At 36.9% G+C, this 24,040-nt stretch overlaps 1 protein-coding gene across 1 annotated transcript in view; it reads right to left on the bottom strand.

Moving 5' to 3' along the window:
- The window catches only part of SLC7A14 (solute carrier family 7 member 14), a 1,267,904-nt gene that overhangs the window by 276,985 nt on the left and 966,879 nt on the right, over positions 1–24,040 (bottom strand). Inside the window, exon 7 of the mRNA XM_044070061.1 lies at positions 21,734–22,611. Coding sequence (XP_043925996.1) covers positions 21,734–22,611 — 878 coding nt within the window. The remainder of the gene's footprint in view (positions 1–21,733; positions 22,612–24,040) is intronic.

The raw sequence follows: 24,040 nt of genomic DNA, 5'->3' as shown, positions 1-24,040 counted from the left end.
AACCTTATACAAATAAATAAATAAATAAATCAGAGCATATTGACTTGACAGCCCATGCCTGCTTTGGAACACGAGGCATGATAATGACTTAACACAGATATATTCTCTGTCAGATATGGATCTTGGTTTTGTGTGTCAGTATTGTGGATTTCTGAGACTCTGATGAGGTGACCAAGGGTTGGCTAGTGCTGGAAATTTAATATTACATGTTCTTGAAGCATAATGAGGACTACCTTGGATTGATACAACTGGTAGGATACATCTGTATGGTTTACATGCATCTTCATACAAACATACGATTGGAGAATATGTTGGATTTCATACTACGTAATGCAAGTAATATAAATAAATGAAAGAATAAAAGAAATATGTACACTTGTGCCCAGCAGAGTTGTATTTAGCATTAAAAAGAACAGCCCTAGTCTTGCACAACATGGATATTAGCTCAATTCACATTGTACAGAATAGAAAGTCTCATATTTGTCAACCAAAGGTGGATATTATGCTGTTACAGAAACTGACTTCACTTTCAGAACAAATAAAACAAACAAGAAACTTTATATGCCATAGAGACCAAAGTACAACTGGACCATCTAGAGGTACCAAAGCACAACTAGATTCTCATATGACAAACAGGCATTAACATCTGAAAAGTCAATTTAATAGACTGCTATCTAACAGGGTCCTAACAATACAACTGAAGGACAAATAAATTGAACAAGAGAATTATTTATTTTTGATGTAATATTGTATGGGGCAGCACAGTGCAGCAGTTAATATTACTGTCCCAAAATGTTTAGTGCACCAGTTCCGGCCTAAATGAGTGTATCTTCTGTGTGGGTACTGCATGTCACCCTTGATCCTTGGGTTTTTCTTGGGTGGCTCAGAGTTGAAGAGGTGAACCACAGATCTTCCTAACTGTCTTTAGGGTTGTTTGTGAGAGTGTGTGTGTGTGTGTGTGTGTGTGTGTGTGTGTGTGTGTGTGTGTGTGTGTGTGTGTGTGCGTGTGTGTGTGTGTGTGTGTGTGTGTGTGTGTGTGTGTGTGTGTGTGTGTGTGTGTGTGTGTGTGTGTGTGTGTGTGACTGATTTCTGTGGTGGGTTGTCACCCCATGCAGGATTACTTTTTGTCTTGCATGCAGTGAAGATAGCACTGTAGGATAGTTTCTGACTCCCCTATGACCCTAAAATTTGTCTCCCCATATGCCACCCTATGCCCATTTAGGACTCTACTGAAAGGAAATTTGCAGATATTTGGACTAAGGAGCAGTATAAAAACATTTTCTTTATTTGTACAGATAACAATTAGGTTCCATACTTTTTGCAAACCAGTGGTAATATTCAGCCTGCCAGCATTACAGAGAGTTTAATAATAATTGAATGCAGTCTTGCTGTCAGAAAGAAATACAATTTTTAGTCACGTTACATCTCCAGAGATGTTTCATCACAAAACATACAGTATATTAAGATTTAGGAACTCATGTGCTGATGCAATAAAGAAAAAGCAAGAAGGCACAACACTGGTTTCCATGGTGATGGCATGCTTAGATTCAAATACTTTTTATCAAGAGGCAGGAGAGATGATTTCCAGCATCCCAAACAGTTGATATCACAGAGAATAGCAACTGACCTTAATGCGTAGCAGGATGGCATTATTACACAGAAAAGTTCCTATGCCAACCATCATCAAATTAAAGAAAAAGGATGTCACCATGCATTCAATCCACTCAAAACCCCAAAAAACTCTAAAGCTGAAAAGTGTATCAAAATCCACAGCAAGCAGTCAAAAAAGCAAGTACCAACTGGCAGAGTCAAACAAAAAACTCCACATGAGAGTCTGGATAATTTTAGCAACATGACTTGCAATTTTTGCTTTCACCCACCAAACATGTAGACTTTATCAGAAACAGCATCCACTACAAATGACACAGTTTAAAAATCCTCAGTTAATGACATCACTAATAGTCAATCAGATCTTAAAGACAAAGTACACCTTGGGAATACATTCATTATGGGAACTGATAATAGTACATAAACTTCATTTTTAATATTAAAAATGTATATATAATGAAAATCAAAGATATATGATAAAAAAATCACAATCTAGCTACCCTAAATTTAAGAAGAGGTGAAATAGATATGTTTTTGTTTAATCCAGGAAATCCAGTTGATGCCATTACAGAATTACGTTTGTTTCCTCATAAACTCAATTTATCTGTTCATTTCGAACAGGATAGTAATAATGCAAGCTTTATACATCCAGTATTCAAAAGAAAAAAGTATATTTAACTCTACTATGCACCCCTTGATAGCATCTTTTGAAAAAGATTGCAAGCAGGAAATTTAAGCATGGGACAAAAAAGATACCATTACTTGTATAATCTCAGTAAAGAAGAAAGACAGATTTTATGAGACCTCACTAGCAATAAAACCCTTTATATTATGAAGCCTGCAAAGGTGGAGGAACTGCTCTATTTGATTCCATAGAATACTTTGGTATTATTTTTACTATGTTGCAAGGCACCAGTACATATGTACACATTTCTTGTAATGAAGTTAATATAGCTTATCGTAAAATTGATTTGTTCCCATATGGCTGTTTGTTGCAGGGGGTTACTGATTTTATACTATATGAATATTTCTTAACTCCTAATCCAGCCATTTTTGGAATCTCTAGGATGCATAAAAACATACCCCCCTTTTAGACTAACTGGCGGCACAAAATTCGAAAACCCACTCCTTAGCAGTTTATGTGGATAGGACTTGAAAACCTGTTTTTCAAGTACAAACACACATGCTAAGGGACTCCTGGGATTTTTTTGGGCCTTCTGAAGAGTCCTCTATGGGATCCAAACAGTTTTTTGTAACCATTGATGATATGGACCTGTTACTTCTTAACACGTCCCCCCTTGTCTTGCCAGTTTTTAAGTTCTAAAGATATTTTGATTCTTAAGGATTATTTTGATTATTATTCTTGATAATCTTTATACGTTTTGATAGAGAAGTTTACAAACAAGTGACAGGTGTAATGATTAGGGCTTTTTGTGATCCCCACCTAGGTAAATTTAGTTGTGTATGTCTGGAAGACCTTGCATGTTTCTTCTAGTGAATTTTTTCACCAGTGTAATTTATATGTTTGTTATTTGGACCACATTTTTTTATACAGATGGGAAATAAGCATGAGTTACATGAGTTGACTGAATATCTTAACCTCAGTACTAAAATTTTGAAATTCACTCATATTATTTCTTGTAACTTAATTAATTTTCTTGACACAACCGATATAAAGACTGAACTTGGCTTTGTTTCAAATATTTATAGAAAGCCAACTTTTAGTAATGGTTATTTACATTTTCACAGCTTTCATCCCTTTACACAAAAGAAAAGACTCATTAAAGGACAGCTTATCAGGTTAACTAGGCTGATATTGGACAGGGACATCTTGAATCATGAAGTAGAAATTCTGTTTGACATGTTCAAGGATAGAGTTTACCCCGAGAAACTACTTGAGCAATTACAATCACAAGTACTTTCAGAATGGGGCCACCGATATACACCTTTATTAAGTTCTGATTCAAATTTGTTATAAACTAGTGCAAATTCCAGCACTTATGACAGCAAGGAAGTGACTAGTAACCTAGGATTTGAGAGAGCTAAGATTATTCAGTACAATAGTAGGGCTAGTTGATTAAAATATATTATTATTAACAAGTGGAATATTTTAAATCTGAATTCTAATGTCTTCAAAAATTCTAGGTGAATGGCTGAGATTTGTGTGCCAAAAATGTAAAAAGCATTTATGAAATGCAGAAGTTGGATGTTACTGCTGTATTAGTACAGAGGTAGAGTAGATGTGTTTTTGTAAACAATGTAAATATATGATAAATGATAATGTCATAACTATTATGTCTAACTTTGGTGAGAAAAAGAACAATGTGAGTACAGTGGCATTTATGAATGTTAATTGTTGTATGACAAGAGTAGTATATCTGGCGAAGTGCAAATCGTGTCACGCATTTTACGAGGGTAAAACAGAGGATGCATTAAGAAAAAGGATCTATGAACATTGTTTTGACATCCATATTAAAAACATAAACAATGCTTTATATAAACATTCTACAAAATGTGAAAACTTTCAGGCATTTCAATTTGGCATTATTGACAGAGTTGTCATCACCCCTTGTGGTGGTGCCTGGGAAATCACATTAAAATTCAAGGAAACAGTGTGGCAGTTTAAGTTGAATGCCACTGTTTTTCTTGGCTTAAATGAAAACATTTCTATTTTACCTATTCTTAAATTGAGGGTTGCTAAATTGTGCATTTTATACCATATATCTTTTATTGTTCATAATATTTAAGTTTTTAAAATTAAAACAATGAATTTTATGTAGTATTATTAGTTCCTATAATTAATGCATTATTAAGGTGTACTTAGTCTTTAAGATTTCATTGACTTAGTGATGTCATTAGTTAAACAAGCAACATACCTCTCAACTGTCCCTGATTTTTGACTCAAATTTTAGCTTTGTCCCTCTTAATCCCTCCTAAAACTAGTGACTTTTGAAGGAAAGGTGGTGAATTACACTTATTGAATAATGACAATAATTAAGAATTATAGACTTCTTTTACTTCAGAAAATGTGTATTAATTCATATGCTCTGATTCTGTCAATGTTTGAAGTTAATAACACTAATATTTAAAAAGTGTCCCTGATTGTCCCTGATTTTTTCGTGACTTGTCCCTGATTCTGTTGAAATTTGTCCCCGATTGGTTGAGAGGTCTGACAAGCAATAATGCTTGACAGCGTATGTGTTAATGTGTAATTAACACCCACCCAGGAGTGTTCAGAGGCCCGACGCCACAGGCAGATGGTCTCTACACCCATGGAAGGACATTAATTACACATTAACACACACCCTGTCAGGCATTATTGCACTTAGAGAATGGGCTTTCTCAAAACTGTTGCGTTTTACTTAATTATTTATATATTTTTGTCACTAAATTATTTTTTTACATATTTTTGATGTAAAACATTTCCTCCACCTAATGTTTCAAAGTTGCTGTAGTATATGTAAATGGTGTTTGACGAAGCATTTTACATCCTAAATATATAATTAAAAAAAAAATATGCAGGTATTTGCTTTTTTTTTTTTTTGTTCCTTACTGCTAAAATGTGCATTTTCTTCCTAGTCAGTCAGGTTGAAGTCACTAAATAATGACATACATTTGACTTTCAGAATTTATTTTCTTCAGAAAATTCATGTTAACACAATTCCTGTTATTTAACTTACTTTGTCATTTTAAAAGTACAACCTTTAAAATATATTGCTATTATTGAGTCTTTTCTCCCCCTTTATATTTCAGGCTTTATCTAGATTTCTTGAGCTAAAGGTTTGAGAGGTACGCCAACCTCTTATCTGCTGCTGCCAGTTGTCCATCATCTCACTGTCTCTCCCTCTCTCTCATACACATACAAACACACACACACACACACACACACACACACACACACACACACACATACACACTTGCACTTCAGGAACATGCATGCTAACACAAGTCCTATTATTGAAGGAACTTTGTCATTTTTTTACATATACACACACACACACACACACACACACACACACACACACTTTTTTATGTTATACTTAGTTTTTGCACTCGTTAAACAGCAAAAGCGCTGCTTAGCAAGTGTAAAATAATGGCTCAATCGATCATGCTTTCACTCTCATACACGCATGCACTCACACACACAGACACTTTTGTTTTTTAGTTTTCTTTTTTTTAAATATATTTTACAGTTGCTAAACTGCAGAAGCACTGCTTCGCGAGTGGAAAATAATGGCAGCCATCAGGTTTGTTTAGTCCAAGCTCCATGGCAGCTTGATATGCTGTCATGAAGCAGCGGACTTATTTTTCAGCAGACATTGCTTGTACATTAATACGTTCATTCTCCAATCAGGGTGCTGATGTACAGTTTGCCCATTCTTTAAGAACTTTTAAACTGGGTTGTTTGTACTGGCTGCTGTTTCTGATGAAGTCTACATATGTGGTAGGTGAAAGCAAAATTTACACGTCATGTTGCTAAAATTATTAAGACTCTTGTGTGGAGTTTTTTGTTTGATGCTGCCAGTTGGTACTTGCTTAATTGTTAGTATCTGTCCACTGCTTGGACAGTTCAGTTAATGATCCAGTATCAACTTGTAAATGGAAGTCCTATATAGGGCAAACCCATATGATGTTTTCAAACTATGCATCCACCTATATGTCTGAACACATGCCTTGGCAAGGACTCAAGGGGTGAAGATGGAATGGGTTCAATGAGGGAATGTCACTTGCTCAAATAAGTGGTTTAGCTTATTTGATAACCATTACATCTTTGCAAGTAGATGCTGTCTAGTTAGGTTTGTGGACTCCACTGAAGATTTAATTGCAAGACCAATGATCTGTATATATGCCTGCCTTTCCACCCCTAGGGAGAGTGGAGGTGGGCAAATTCATGTTGTCTCATCTCTACCCATCTGGACCAACAATACCCCCATGTACAGGCAAATACACTATTCTGTACTTTTATGATGACTTTGCAAACTGATATGATTAAAGAAATATAATATTCTTTTAATAGGACAGCCTTACAAACTGATGAACAATATTCACATATGCTTGTGAAAAGCTGTAATAAGCTATAAAAATATAACCGTTCATTCAAAAGGGAAAACAGGAGTAGTGAACTTTGTTGTATTAAAGCTGTGCTGAAGAAAAACAAATCTAAGCAGTCCTTTAAAAGACAACAGTAAAGGAAGCTGTATATTATCTGCCTTTTAGTAAATATATGATATTTAAATGAGGTATATGAAACTGTACACAAATACAGTTGCTAGTGCAGAAATATACTGAAGTTTAAATGGTGAAATTAACTCTCCCAGCAACACATATGCAGTACTAGAAGGTTAATGGTCCTTGGAGATACCACTCTACCCAAAGGATATTATGTTACTTGGGACCCCCCCCACCAGAGCTATGCAAATGTGGAAACAAGAAATCATGTTTCATTTAGGCCTGGGTAGTGGCAAGCATCCAAACGGATTTGCCACATAAGTTCCAGCCTCTCTAATAGTAAGGACCTTGGTCCACCCCTTATATCTTTTGTAATGTGATCTATGACCCTGAATTTAAAATTATGGGTGGGATGCAGCTTGATGTGGTTAGCTACAGCATTTTCATTTTTTTCTTTCCTGAAGTTATATGTATGATCATGCTTATGTGGCAAATCTGTTTGGATGCTTGCCACTACCCAGGCCTAAATGAAACATGCTCCATCCAGTGCCTCTTAAGACTGAAGAATTTAATCAGATAAGCTTAAGGTAGTTATCAGTCCACAGTGGCCCTTATATTAGGATTCTACCCAACACAAGTGGGGCGACTGCAACAGTCCTAGGGTGGACCCTATAAAATGGAGATAGGTCAGCTTTTGGCTTCTACTATGTGTGAATACATATTCAGGCCGGGGGCTAACTAAAAACCTTAATGGGGCAAGATTTACTTCATCTTTTTCAAAACTTATAAAATATTTAGGAGTAGACATAAGTATATTTACTTTTAACTAATTTGTTGTACAAGGCATCAGTTTAGGAAATTAGTAGTTACCAGCTGTTGAAGAAAGTCGCATACACACATAAAAACATGCGGGTGGGTGCATGTATGTGGGTACATACACAATTATTTATGCATTTTTTATTTGTTTTACTGTATCTAGTGCTGTGTTAGTTGTACTATTTACCATATTTTATTACTATCATCATTCATTTTATTTTGGTATGCATATTTATGATGTGAAATTTGGTAGAATGCACAATATAGTACTTATAAGACAAATAGAAGTTGGATAAGAGGGCAGCATCACGGTCACTGTTTGCATTTTAGTGTACTCTGCATTGGAAGGTATTGTTTACCCTTTTCAATCTTCCTCCTTGTTATCTATTAAGTAATTAAGCAACAGGGCGGGGAGAGAGTATTTATGTAAAACTTGACCTACTCAATGTTATCTGATGAAGTCTAGTTATCAACTAGATGAAAAGTGCTTCACTGTATTGAGTTGTTTTCTACTATACTATTTTATCATTTTATTGTTTTATTAAAATTTGCAGTGTACGCAATTCCCGACTCCATTTTATTTGTTGGTCAATACCTTTATTATAAATGCATTTTGCAAGATTATTCCTGTTTGCATATCTACATGGCCAGAATTATTTTGCAGACAAGACAGACAGACACACATACACAGACACACAGACACACATACACAGACAGACAGACACACACACACACACACACACACACACACACACACACACACACACACACACACACACACACACACACACACAAGATATTTTCCAAAAGGAGTAAATGACAAGTTTCCAGTGTCAACATCTCCCCCAGTTTTTGGTAACACTGGCAGCCACCACCAGCAAGATCTTCCTTTTCAAAAGCAAGAATACAAATGAGTTTTCCATTGAAATAAGCTGGCTTTTAAATATTTGAATGGTACTATTTAGTTACCAGCAAGCATTCTCGGATAGGTGGATATCAAAGAGTTAATACATGTTCGACCCACAAATCATAAAGATCACCAGCTATGAACATATGAAACTGAACAGTAAAACTCCTTACTCGGAATTTATACAGTGTTTCAGTGAAAATAAAAAGTTAATATGCAAACAGGAGTAATCTTATGTAAGAAATTTACAATCAAGTTGTAAAAAAAACAGATCCATACCTCTCAACTGTACAAATTTTCACAGATTTTTGCCTCATATGTTTGGTCCACTTTTCATAAGATTGTGGTTTTCTGGCTAATTAGTGGCAAATCATTAAAGACTGAAGTTAGAAAATGATAGATGTTTGAGTTTCAAACTTCATGCCCTTCAAAAAATTCATGCTAATGCAAAACCTATTCTATCAACTTTTCAAGTTTGTAAGATCATTATTTAAAAACTGTGCCTATTTTTGGCCTTTGTTCCACTTTTATTTATGGCTTTGTCCATGTTTCTTGTTGGAAGAGATTGTGAGGTATGCAGATGACATATAACAGACACTGCTTATCAGCTAGGATACACCATATCTAACTTTAGCTAAACATACACTGGACCCAATCTGAAAGCAGCTTTCAAGATCAGAACAGAATCTGCAAAGTTTTTTACAGGAAGGTGTTCTGTCTCCTTGTGCACACTCATGCAGGAAAAGTCAATCCTTCTTTATATTATCTCTCTCCATATACATATATATATATATATATATATATATATATATATATATGTACAGATAGATACACACACACACACACACACACACACACACACACACACACACACACACACACACACACACACACACACACACACACACACACACATCCAAGTCTGAATTTCATGTTGCTCTAACCTTGAATTTTGGATGATATCTTGTTTCCATTGGGGAAGAGTCCCAAGTAAGGTAATATCCTTTCATCTGTAATAGCATTTAAGAAGCACTACAGATATGTGTGCAGTAGTTAGTTTTATTTTTCAAGCTGCACTACATTCTCACAGTAGAAAATGTACATCTTTATGTACAGTTTCACATACTTATTATAACACCTGTGTGTAGTCAATTAATGCTGTGCCACAATTCTGACTGCTGCCAGGCTGAACTGCAGTCACCTTGGAGTGCAGGGTCATAAAAATTGTAAATGTGAGAAAATTATTTTAAACTGAAAAAGTAAGGCTGCTCCTTAATCATCAGATTGAATAATACCAATTCAGTGCTACAATAATTTACATTGAAATAATAGAACCGTGTGTAATCTGCTTTCATGCAGTGTATGCCTGAAAGGAAAAAGGCAGCACGCATAACTGCAGGAGTGACTCAGCAGTCTGATCAGAACTGAAGAGGTGAATAACACAAATATTACACACTTCTTAAAAGACAAATAGTACAGCATGTTTTATTTTTTAAATAACCGTTTACATTTTTATTAAATCAAATACTGCTTTAGTGCAGATTATGTCATTTGTCTTGTACTTCCCCTATCAAGGAGTAGTTACATTTTCTCACATTATTACAGCGTTTTATATTTCTCCCCCCATTTAGACTCAAAACAGTTTTTGATTAGAAAACCCCTGGTAATGAAACATGGGGATACAAACTAATCTCAAAAGTCAGACTATTCAGTTCTTTGACTAGAAAACCCATCTGTAATTGCATTCCTGATATCAGTCACATGCAAGATTGTCATGATACAGAACTGCAGTACCAAACCTCACCTAAGAAGCTTTTTATTTTGACCGGGATTCTGGTCTGTCACTACTAATGTCCTGTTACACTGCCATTACTGGACCTTTTGGACAGCCTGCACTATTCCTAAATCAATCCTTTTCCACAGCTGCATACATTTTTTCTGTTCACAGCAATATATGAATAAGGTAAACTACTAGATGTTTTCCTGAAATATATGAACAAAGTAAACTACTAGATGTTTTCCTGAAATATATGAATAAGGTAAACTACTAGATGTTTTCCTGGAATATATGAATAAGGTAAACTACTAGATGTTTTCCTGAAATATATGAATAAGGTAAACTACTAGATGTTTTCCTGAAATATATGAATAAGGTAAACTACTACATGGTTTCCTCCCTTTGAAGAAATATGACTGAAAACAAACACCAGCCCACAGTGGTTTTAAATAACTACAGCATAAAAACTATGGATACTGTCAGGACTACGTAGACTAGAGTGGGGGAGGGGCACTCAAGGCCTCCAACTTTCTAGAATGTCTGGATGCAAGTGAGAGTCCAAATAATTTTACCTGACATTTCTTTGGGTAACATCCATGAAAGGAGTGTTATGGTTGTCTAATGAAGGAGCAACTTTCTGTCATACACCAGGTCCTATCAAGGCTGGAAACATAAGATCTAAGAGCTGTGCCTGTCTTGCATTTCTCTCTTTATAATCCTTCCCAGTTCCATTTCCAGCAAAAGCCTCATATTTTTCCAAATGTGCATCAGATTTAGACATATTGCTGCCAACCCTCTTCTACTGATGTAACACCTTTTAGAGAAAGTTCAGTACCTTTTGAGGTATGGGCCTGAGATATGAACCATTTACAGGCTGCCTGTGTCCACTAGAAACACAAGTGCCAAACCATTGATAAATTCCCTGTTCCTCAGCCAATTGTCCAAATTATACTTAATTTGGTTTAGTGAGGAACTCTGCTTCACGTGTATCAGGAGCCTGTTCTAGAAAACAGGTAGTTTCTTGAATACATACTGGTCTCTCCATCAGGTCCTATTTATATCACAGTTAAGGTTTAAGTCTTTAGAATGGGTAATTCTGGTGCTGTTCATTCTGTGGATATGCAGGAGGTCCATCAGGGTGGGGGTTCGACAATGACAAAATAATTTCTGTGCAAGATATATGGCTGAATATTTACTTGTAGCTACAATGATACAGACACTTTCTACTGAGAAACCTTATTTGTACAGTTTGACTGCCTGCAAAAACAGTTTCTGCTATTAATGAGCACAGATGTAATAGAATGTGACAACTAGCTCTTCTTATGATTTGTCATGCAAGACAAGTGGCTACAATGCTTGAAAGCACAAGCAGCGAGGATGGTAATGTCTATCCCAGGGAGTTGGGATGTGTGTATGTGGTGGAAATGTGGCCACTTCCATGGCTGTGGATAGTCCAGATTATTGATGGGGATAGGTTAGTATTTGTAGCCAGGTTTAGAGGCATTACTATCGTACACCCTTAGGTAAGAATGTCCCAACAGTCATGCCTCACAACAGACGAAACTTCAAGTATAACATAACCACATAGGTTATGGCAGGGCTACCACATGAGAAAAGTAAAGTACCTTTGAACTGAGTATGGTGGCTCTCCCATCTCCCACCATTAGTTCATGGTCCAACTCACTGTTAACCATAGATTGAGTTTGGGATAGGGTCAGCATATATTTGTCAGTTCCCCTCCAAAAATGAAGAAAAAAATGTAGATTTTTGTAGTTTTTCAAAGTTCGAGTTTTAGGAAACTCGATCATATCATCTCAACAATATGAATTTTGAATTTCTGAAAATTCATGCTTCTGACATAGACCCATATATAGATATATATCAGACATAAACACACACACACACACACACACACACACACACACACACACACACACACACACACACACACACACACACACACACACACACATATTTTTATCTATTTTAGGCTGTAAAAAAATATCATATCAATTCCTCCTTTTACTGGAGATTCTCCATCCTCCACCTAGTACCATAATTAGTGAAGTACAAAGGGGGCAGTTGTCCATGACAGAAGCTATTTGCGGCATAAAAGGCAATTGCAGACCATTTATGTGTACAGTACCAGGATTCATTTATGTGTGCAGTACCAGGATTCATTTATGTGTGCAGTACCAGGATTCATTTAAGTATTTAGCAGCTTTGTGCAATAGTAACTGTAGTAAGAAGCCAAGAAGCTCCAAAATGTTTTGCTGTTTTTTGAAACCTTTACTTTGGTCCTCTCTTTTGGTTTGAGGAGTTGGTGCCAATCTGAGGACTACTTTGGCACACTCTTCTTTTAATTAAGAGTGCCCAGTGTTACAGAGCAGGCCCCAGGACTTCATAATTCTGGTAAGTGTTTAATCTATTAAGAGTTGATACCCTGGAATTAAGAAAAACTCCAGTGTGTTTAATCTTTTATTTATTTATGAGGGAAATAATCATCATCTAATCAAGAGTTGCCTAACCTACGTATAATATACCTATTACCCAACACAGACCACACCCATGATTACCATTAGTTGCTACAGGATTCTCTTCTTCTTCAGCTAGGAGATGTCTTTAACCAGAGAACCTGAGCATGAACTGTGTGAGGTAAGATTAACCTGGTTAATAAAATGATAAAATACCTACCTATAGAACTGAATTAAACTAGATAAGCTTTTCTTACTGAATTTCTGGTTCGTTGTTATAAAACCATTGTATCAGAAATAATCATAACTTGGCAACTCCTTAACTTTTTTGGTTTGAGTTATTCAAAATGCCTATTTGCAGAATACCTACACTGGTAGGCTAAACACTGTACTTTTCCACATACTAGCCTCTCATGAAAGGTTACACTGAATTCTGACCAAAAATTACATAAAGGATGAAAATCTGAAATTGTATTGCCATTGTTCATAGGTGTGTACTAGGCTAATGGCCCTGGAGCCTTTACAAGCCTAGCCCATAGGATTATTATTTATTTTACATGTGTTTACCGGGCTAGTCTAACTGGATATATGTCCATTCTCAGTAGAGGCCCGGGGAGATAAGCTCCAAGTCAGAAACAAAAAAAAAAATAACAAATAACAACAACAGTCATATATACAATGCATATTACACGTTAACACAGAATTTTCAGTGAGGGCAAAAATCATAACAGTGCAAAATGCAGGTACAATACATCATACAGGTACAGTACATAATAAAAAGGAAGGCAGGTTACTGTATAGTAATATTAATAAAGAGTTCCCTCAATAATAAGTATCCACAGAGGTTGGAAATAATGTAATTTAGAGACAGATCAGATTTATAGTTAATAAGGAAAGTATAGCAGTTATTGAGAAGTATGGGGTAGGCAGAGCCAAGTTTGAAGAGATAGATGACTAGTCAGGTTTAGTACAGGTTTAGTACAGGGGCACAACCAGTGTGTTCTGAGGAAAAGTTTCAGACTGTTTTTAAAGAGTGATAAAGAGGCAAGTGAGGAAAGGTCACTGGGGAGAAGATTGCAGGATTTTCCAACAGCATTAGAGAAGAGAGAATCCCAGGCCTTGTTGTTAGGTTTATAGGTATATATAAGAAGTTTGTGTGATGAACGTAAGGACTTCAGATTTTTATAGTGGGTGATGAGGGTAGATAGAATAGGAGTGTTGGAAGGTTTATAGAGTGTCTTATGGGCAATGGTTAGTTGGTGGAATTTAATCAGGTTTTCTAGTTCTAGCTGCTTTATTTTAATGCAATGGTGGGTTCTAAATGGGTTGCCTGTAGCAAATCTGACAATGCCATTGTAGGACATTTCCAATTTGCTGAAGTTATTCTTAGATAGATTATTAAAAATGAGTGTAGAGAACAGATGAATGTGAGCTATAGTTGTTTTGGCTGTATGTGAAAGGAAGGGTTTAATCCTATAGAGAGAGCCAAGTTTTTTGTTGACAGTTTTTATAGTATTGTTGATATGGATGTCAAAGTTCAGATTGTTGTCAATGGTGATACCAAGTAGTTTGGTGGTTGGGTCTGGTGATATAATGATACCATTGGTGGATGTAACAGAGAAATCAAAAGGAGAGGACTTGTGAGTAGGATTGAAGAGGAGGAGTTTAGTTTTTTGGGGGGGTTCAAGAGAAGGCAACGCTGTGTGAACCATTGTTCAACTGTGTTAAATACCTTCTGTGTAAGAGAGTGAAGTTCAGAAGTGGATGTGGCTGAGCATATCAGTGTGGCGTCATCAGCATATTCTATGCAAGTGTCTTGGGGAATGGCTAGATGAAGGTCATTAATAAATATGGAGAAAAGGAGAGGTCCTAGTATGGACCCTTGAGAGACACCAAGGGTAACGAGCAGGTGGGTGGATAGAGTGTTATGCCATAATACAGCCTGTTGTCTTTTATCTAGGTAGGACTGAAACCATTTTATGGAAAGTGCATCTAATGACAGGTATTTGAGTATGATTATGAGAATCCGGTGATTTACCATGTCAAATGCTTTTGACAGGTCAATAAATAGTGCAGAGGAAAGATTATTAAGGCTGCATTTTTTGTTAATGCAATCAGTAAAGGAAAGGAGGGCAGTGGTATTGCTGTGTGAAGGTCTGAAACAATGTTGATAGCTGGAAAGTAAGTTCTTTTGGATTAAGTGGTCGAGTAATTGCCTATGGATGCATTTCTCCATGATCTTAGCCAAAGGAGAAAGAAGGGCAATGGGGTGGTAGTTTGACAGTTCAGTGGAGTGTCCACCTTTATGGAGGAGGATAATATGGGAGACTTTCCATAAGGTAGGGATGTGACTTTCGCTAACAGTCCCATTGATCAGAATGGAAATGGGGCAGGCAATAGCCTTGGCTGGTAACTGTAGATATTCAGCAGATTGTTGGTCTGCTTAGGGAGAGCATGATTTCAGTTACCCTGGCATCGTGCCACCCAACCTTAATTCCCAGTGCCTCTGTCGAGTCAAACCACTGGAGTGATCCCCGGGGTGAATTTTCTATTTCCCATCCACTCATCAAGATTTCTCTTGAAGAGGGCCAGTGAGGTGCTCTGCTTGACATGTATGCGAAGTCTATTCCATAGCATGGGCAGTCTCTGGGTTATGAGCCTGTCCCTCCAGCATGTTCTGTTGATTGTGGTAATGAGGTTGAGGTCTTTAGAGCATGTGGTGCAGAGGGATTGGGATTTCTTTAGATGTAGCATTTCTAACAGAGCTGGGTCAGACATGGCTTTGTAAGTCAAGCAGAGATCGCCTCTAAGTAGGCGATATGAGGCAGAGAATAGTTGGAGCTTTTTTTTTGAGTTTGTCCATGTAGGACATGTGTTTAAGGCCTAGGATCCTCTTTGTGAGGTACTTTTGCAACCTCTCCAGTTGTTGCAGGTGTTTAGTGAGGTACATGCCAAATGGGGCATTGTACTCAATGATTGGCCTAATGAGGGAAGAGTAGAGGGAGACAATGACTTCTTTCTTCCTGGATGCAAAACCCTTAGTAATGAAATGTGCCACAGAGAAGGACTTTCTGACCACAGTGGTCACAAGAGAGGTTGCTGTCAACCTGTGTTCCCAGATCTCTTATAATGCCTTCTGTGTTCAGCGGACTGCCATCAATGTGGTAATTCATGGGAACAGAGTTTTTCTCAAAAAGGATGATGACACATTTTTTGGCATTGAGCTTAAGGCCATGGTTCTGACACCAGTCATTTGTCTCAGTGAGGCCGTTATGTAGAATGTCAACATCACTTGGGGAGTTAATAATAGCTCCCAACATGCAATCGTCTGCAAACTTTGTCAGCCGGAGTCCCTTCATGTTGGCCTGGACTTCAGAGAAGTAGATACCAAACAGGGGAGGACCCAGGACCGAACTCTGTGGGACTCCACTCATGACTGGTCGGCAGTCTGACTTGGAGTCAGCTACTTTCACACTATGGATTCTACCTGTGAGCCAGTTTGCAAGGAAACTATGATGGCAGGTCAAAATTATTAAAACCTGTAATATGTATGAGCTTGTGGTTACTGCAGTGAACCTAACTTCATAAAATTATCGATTTCAAATTTTTAACATAAATGAGTCATATGACATTCAGTGGACTGCCACCACACAAAACCTCCAGTTATTGCTCACTTCCTTCATCAGTGGTGAGTTATGTATTAAATAGTTCATTTTATAGATGAAACTTTTCAGCCCCAGTATGGCGGTCCCTAAGACAGGACTCCAAAAATGAGTATTTATGAATACTTTGAAACTTCTTGCATATATCAACTGTATGCAGTTGCACTTCATTTGATGAATATTTGCTCATGATTTTTTCCAGTTTTCAACATTTTACATCGACAATTTTAGCATGCTGCTTGAGGGATCCATTCTTACAAAACTGTGCTACCACAAAAGTGCAGTTATATCACAAAAGATGAATTTGTATGCCTTGCACAGAATAGTGCATCAGCATAGATTCCTACATTGTCTGCATCCCATTTAATGAGCTAGGACAGAAACTGACACATACCTCCCAACTGCACCGAATTACTAATTTTTTACCGAGTTTTGGGGTTCAAATGAAGGGGTACCACGATTCCTGAGTGGCACCCCTTCATTTCCAATTTTTTTCTTTGTATTTTTAATGTTTTTTTAATGTTCGCGCTAATGGGGCTGACATCATCACGTGCGCGATGACATCAGCTCTGTCAGGGCTACCAGCCTATGAGAATTGAGCTCCTTGGAGCATTATGCACGCAGAGCTCAAATGCAAGCAGGCGGGAATGGCAGATTTACAAATGCGATCAGGAATGATGTAGCACTGAAGGAATGGCACCATAATAGAACAGAATGGAAAGTATTATGTTGGGGAGAGGCAGAAGTGAATGGATTATGTCAGGGCACAGACGGAGCGAACGGACAGCAGCAGAACTGAATGGATTATGTCGGGGCAGGAACGAACAGATGGCAACAGCACTGAACTTTGTGTGGAAAGCAGCACACAAGTAAGTGTGTGTGTGTGTGTGTGTGTGTGTGTGTGTGTGTGTAAGTGAGTGTACGTATGTGAATGTGTGTGTGTGTGTGTGTGTGTGTGTGTGTGTGTGTGTGTGTGTGTGTGTGTGTGTGTGTGTGTGTGTGTGTAAGTGAGTGTATGTATGTGAATGTGTGTGTGTGTGTGTGTGTGTGTGTGTAAGTGAGTGTACGTATGTGAATGTGTGTGTGTGTGTGTGTGTGTGTGTGTGTGTGTGTGTGTGCGTGTGTGTGTGTGAGTGTGCGTATGTGAATGTATGTGTGTGTGTGTGTGTGTGTGTGTGTCTGTGTGTGTAAGTGAGTGTGTGTGTGTGTGTGTGTGTGTGTGTGTGTGTGTGTGTGTCCTGGGGCAGACTGGCTGGCTGCTCATGATTAGTTTCTCTACATGCAGATTCAAAGACAAATTTTACATTTTGCCCATATACGCTTAAAAAAGTTGCTAGAATAATAGGTTTTACATCAGCATGCAGTTTCCTGAAGGATATGAAGGTTGAAAATAAAATGTAAAACATTATTTAGTGACTTCAGTACTCAAAGATTTGCCAGAAAAAAATATATAAATTTTATGAGGAACAGACCAAAAATGTGAGGCAAACATCTGTACATTCTGCAAAAAAATCTGGACAGTTGAGAGGTATGCTTATATCTTTGAATGTTGTGATAGGTTACAATTGCCTGATTACCTGAACCGGATAAAGTGGATATCAGAGAAGGAAGGAATTTCCTGCTGTAAGACATCATGTGTTAAGAAAATAAGTAACATTTTGCTGTAAATGTTAACTGTTGTGTTTGATTCTGGCTTCTTACTGTTCACCTCTGCTGGGATTTTGCATGCCTACTTTGTAAATCGTTTCTTTTTTTTTTGCATACTTGCAATATAGCTGCAGTCATACTTAGCAAGCTTACTGGGAACATATATTAGCAGATCTCATTCATACTTTCTACCAGTATTGGTATTTTGTATTCTTAGTAGGCACCTGCACTGGAATTTTGGAAAAATAATACAAACATTTTCTATATTTACAGTTATATCATGGGTTATTACTGAAATAAATTACTATGGGTAAGTTTAATGTGATGGTTAGTAATCAGTATGCAAAACTGTTAAGCTATGGGTTCTAAATGTTGGTATTTTTGTATTAAAGATAAGTAAAGCATATGACTAATAATTATCTTGGCTTAAATTCTTGCTTTCATCTGAGAAAAGTTGTTATTATAATATATGTATAAATGTGTGTGTGTGTGTGTGTGTGTGTGTGTGTGAGACTGTGGAAGTAGACTTAAATGATGGAAATGTTCTGAGTTGGGCAGTTTTGTCATTATTGGTTCATGCATTTTGTTTCATTGCCTGCTAGAAAAATGTTAAAACAATAAATTTAAAATGAGCTCTTCTAACTTAAGTCTAATAAGTGTGCTGTATTATACAAGGAATATAATTTAATAAAGTCAGGAAGGTGCATCAAAGAACGCATGCATGTTCTTGTTTTGTGTGCAAGGGGCCTGTGATTTGAAAACAGCCCAAAGGTAATCTTTATCCACCGCTGGCCAGATGCATTTTCTTTGGATGTGGTGTGGGTTTCAATGCTGTTTCAATGAATGTGAGTTTCAAGGGCAGAGGAGTTTAAATGCCAAGTCTATTTTCATTGTGAGTGAGACATTATTACTTTGTTTAGCAGATATCTGTTAGTGTTTGTGCATTGTGCTATAAAATGTAAAAGTAAAATCCAAATAATCATTGAGAAGTAAAGCGGTATGCATGCACACATTAGTGTTTATGCTAAATGGAGTGAAATAGCCAGCTAATGGGAGATTGGAATGGCTGCAGGGGGTAGTGCTATATTTTGGATGTCTGTTCATCAGTTTGAATTTGAAAGTTGGTACCCCACAATTCCATTGGAGTGGGTGGGGTTAAATAATTATGTACGCAAATTTTACGTTAATCAGCGTACAGATTTGTACCTATTTTTTATGGGCCTTGTCCAAATTTTTGATGTTTCCAGGTTGAGAGGTATGAACTGGCATCATCTTTTATGGCATATAACTTTGGATCTAAACTGCTAATAGCTAATATATTTATTAACCTTCATTTCATTTTTGCATTGACAGTTAATAATCTTATGACCCTTTATTTAATTTTGTAAAAACCCACTCATACTTCTGAGGTTCTCAGCATTTTGCCATTATATTTTAAGTACAGGCTACTGAAACATTTACTGATATGATATAACTTCAGCCCACCCCCGCAGTGGTGGTGCTGCGGTAGCGTTGTCGCCTCACAGTAAGACGCTTTCCGGTTCAATTCTCAGCTAGAGCGTCTTCTGCGTGGAGACATGCGTGAATGGGCGTACCTTCGTTGATGGTTGTGCATCAGGCCTGGCAAGCCGGTACGTAAAAATCAATTGTCAATCATTAGCGGACTGGAGTTCCGCTGTGGCGACCCCTAACCGGGAAAAGCCGAAAGACACAAACATATAACTTCAGCCCAATATCTCCCTTCACACACACATCACTACACCACTCTTAAGGATGAAGTGCACTCATTGGATGAAAATAGTGTGTGTTACAATAATGCTGAAATGAGATCCAACTGGAAATTCCCTCAATGTGTTTAGAGCTTACTGTCAAGCCCCTATTGATGATGCATGTGATGGATCATTAACTCCTACTTTCAAAAGGCTGAGCTTCCTTCCTTTCTTGTCTCACAAAAATCATATTATAAGGTCCATCTACTTTGTTGTGCAGGAGATTCAATACTGTCAGTATGGAAAATGCACTTCTCTGAACCCTTATACGAATTATGCCTTAATGTCATCATCATCTTCTTTCGGCTGTTTCCATTAGGGGGTTGCCACAGTGGATCATCTGTTTGAATTATGCCTTAACATTATAGGCCTTATTTCCAGATGTCTAATGTTTCTGCTTATCCTTCAACAATATACTCTCAGATTTATGTTACTGTGTACCTGATTCATACTTTTTATGCAACATTCACAATACCTAGTATGTATGAGGCTATAGGTTTATGTATTTTCTGAAAAGAGATGCACATTATTCTGTCAATCCCAACTTCCTTGTCAGACTGGGTAAATCTCAGTGATACAGACGTCCTTCCAGAGAGTTGTCCTTGGAGGGAAAAAAAGACATTTTTGAGTAACTAGCCAACTTAAACTACACATCTTTGTGGGTGGATGGGAATAAGTATACACATAGAAAGTCCTCATAGACATGGAGAAAGATATGCAAAATGTACTCAGATATCAGCTAGAAGTGATCACTAAAGCCCACATCCCATAAGTAAAAGACACCAGCATAACTTAGTATACCAGAATATTATTGTTTCTAGTGACCCCTCAGTAACACAGATCTATGACCAGTTGTATATCTAAATGCATTTCTGTGCATCAGGTTCTTTTATCCTCATCAACTTTACCATACTAAGACCTTTTTTCTTTCTGATTTTTCTGTGGAATACTACCAACATGCTTTGCAGAACTATGGCTGCAGTATTTCTGATGTTTTTTACGATAATGCAATTTACAGACTGGTTTATCTTGCAAACATGTGTCTGTTTCTCTTCATTTACACATCTTGGTGAGACCAAATAATGAAAAGACATAATTTTTTTTAATGGTGACATGATTTTTTTTTACTCAAATGTGGTTCAAAACTGTTTCAGAACTATTTTATCTAACAGTTTACATCTGCCACCCCTTCCATTATTTTTGTTTCTTAATAAAGTTATAGAACTGCACTTCACATCGGTTTAGCCATAGTTGCCATGATATACTGCACCTGGTCTTTAGATGTTTGCTCTAAAATATGTCACTGCTAAGGCAATATACAGAAATCAATATGATCTGTTAGTGTCTGTGCTAAATGTGCAGACAGAAACGCATCCTCCACAGTTTAACAGCTTCCAGGGAAGAACAGATGTTAGTATTTTAACAGATGTGTTGTCAATGTGCTGTCTCATCCTGCATGCCACCTAATGAAATGGAATAGTCTGCACTTGAAAGTTTACTCACCATGTCTGATAGGAAAAGCATGTCAGCCATCACACTCTATACAAAATCAGTTATGCTTTCCAGACTGTTAACCTAAATGACATGGTTTAATATAGTTTGCTAAATGAATCAGTCAATATTTCTGATGTTTTGGAGATTATTTGTATTACAGAATGTGCTTGAAGCATATCATTTTACAATCTAAGGTTTGATAAACAGTTCATCGATGTGTCACAGAATATTACATATGGCATGATGTCTTTTCTGCGTCTTAAACATATAAAAATATAAAAGTAATTAATACTTCCCAAGTATCAGATATTTCCATTACAAACATGGATGCTTCTTTTTCTTGTTTTTAGTCAACAGAACTTTACTTTTATGCAAGTAAGAAATAGAAGATGTCCATAAAGCTGACTTACCCACAAAGCACCAAACAGCAAAGCGTATCCATGTGACCGTAGACAGCTTCAACATGAGGTAAGTGTTCACAAGCATTGCAAAGGCAGGAACAAAAGGCACACAGGGGGCCATGTAGGGAAGCTTCTTAGGATTCTCTGGTTGTTGTAGGATGACAAAGAGCAACACACATATTAACAGTACCATCAAGACAACTAAAAGGACTGCCCACCAGCTCTGGTCAAAAACATAGTCTGCTCCAAAAATGATAAAAGAACAGAATATAAATGTTAAAATAAAAAGCAGCAGAACACAGGTAGTGACTGTGCGACCACTAGAAACAGTTGGACGGTCCATTTTCCCAGGCAGTCCAAGACGTATTCTCAGTGTATAATACCGAGGGCCTATCAATTTCTTTAACTTTATCAAGTAAATGTTTTCCGATTCATCAGCTTCTATGCCAGATGTCATGTCTACTGTTCCATAATTTGGGTGATTCACATTGTACTTAGATTTATCTGCCTTTCCAATCAGCATTTCATTGTCACCAAGTGATGGCAAATTTTTTGCACCACAAGTGTTTGTTGGTGTCCCTGAATAATCTTCGCCATCACTTACAGGGGAACATACTTCCTTCTCACAATCAGCTATAATGCCTTCCTTTTTCTTTGTGTGTTCCTCAGACAAAAATTTGACAAAACCATCTATGTCACTCTCTGGCTGATAGCGGAGTAGCAAAACACAAACAGAGACCAATGTGTAGGCTAGGAGTGTACCAATGGACATCATTTCTATTAGATCTCGAAGACTAACCAACAAGGACAGGAGTGATGCTAGGAATCCCGACACAATGCAGGCCACAGCAGGGGTTTCAGTGTAGGAACTTACATGGGAAAGAAATCTAAGAAAATAAAAGCACATTAATGACCACACACTCCTCATAAACAATTATCATTCACCAAAACATTTTAATGAAACCAACAGAATACTAAACTACATAACGATAATACAGCAATTTAAAAATGTAACACTGGTATCACTTATTATTTGTAATGGGCACAGAAAACATGGTATAAAATATTGTAGTTACGGATTTTAGATAAGTAATAATGTAGTAATTGGAAGACATAAATGTTAGATCCAGAGTGGGTAAACAATGAAAACATTGTAATTATCTGAATGGTAATATAGCCATTTACATTAAATAGCAGTCAGAATATTAATTTATCAACCACAAACTTTTGCTCATTTTAATATTGTTTTTAACCAAATTCTAAAAATAATATCCAGAATACACCAGTAGGTGATAAACTGCAAAAAGCTTGTTTCTTCAACCTGCATAATTGTCCTACAAATTATACTACAATATGCAAAGAGTGAAGAATGATAGAGAAAAATTTCAAGAAGTTATTTTAAGAAGAAAATTTATTAGCCTGGGGGTGAAATATAAAACACTAATAATTGCATTTTCCCTTTGCCAGTAATATACTTTTCCTCACAGAGCCCATGTTACAAAGTTAGACGTGAAAAGCTGTACATATTTCTTTCACTTTCATGTATATGCATGCATTCTTAATATATATAGACATCTAAATCAATTGCTGGTTAATAAACAAAAATTAAAAATTGTGTGTTGGGGGGTGAGGTGTATGGAGGTAAGAAGTATCTAAAGTAGCCAATCTGTTCAAGAAAGTCCTGACAAAACTGGAAAAAGCAACTGCAATGCATATATGTGAAGGTTAATGACAGAAATGAAACTAAGTTGCACTGAATATCAGATGTGTGTGTGTGTGTATACATATAGACACATGTACACACACATATATATATATGGGTCTACTTTACATGGTCGACTTTTCACAAAGTCGAATTTCATATGGCCAAAACCATATGATCGACTTTTGAAAAGCCGACCATGGGGAACTGCTATCTACGTACAGAGTGGAAATGGGAACATTTCCCTCTTCCGCACTGTAGTGCGATCTTGGAGTTGGTATATTTAAGTTACAGTCAGTGTGGGGGGTGCAGAGGGGCTTGCCCCCCCTGCTAACAGTTTTAAGGTAAGTGTTCATTGTGTTTTTTGTGTTTATTTTACATGGTCGGTTTTCAGAAAGTCGATCATGTGGTTTCGGCCATATGAAAGTCGACTTTGAAAAGTTGACCATGTTATGTAGACCCATATATATATATATATATATATATATATATATATTCACTTTATATCCTTGAAATACTGAAATATCGAAATTCAATATTTCAAATCTATAAAGTCGAATTTTTTGAAACCACGAAAACTCAGAACCGTGAAATTCAAAATCTCGCACACTGGA

The sequence above is a fragment of the Protopterus annectens genome, chromosome 4.part1 (genome assembly GCF_019279795.1).
Source record: "Protopterus annectens isolate FY-2018-M chromosome 4.part1, PAN1.0, whole genome shotgun sequence".
NCBI lineage: Eukaryota > Metazoa > Chordata > Ceratodontiformes > Protopteridae > Protopterus > Protopterus annectens.
Note: the sequence above shows the minus strand (reverse complement) of the source record. Positions and strands in the feature narration are given on the sequence as shown.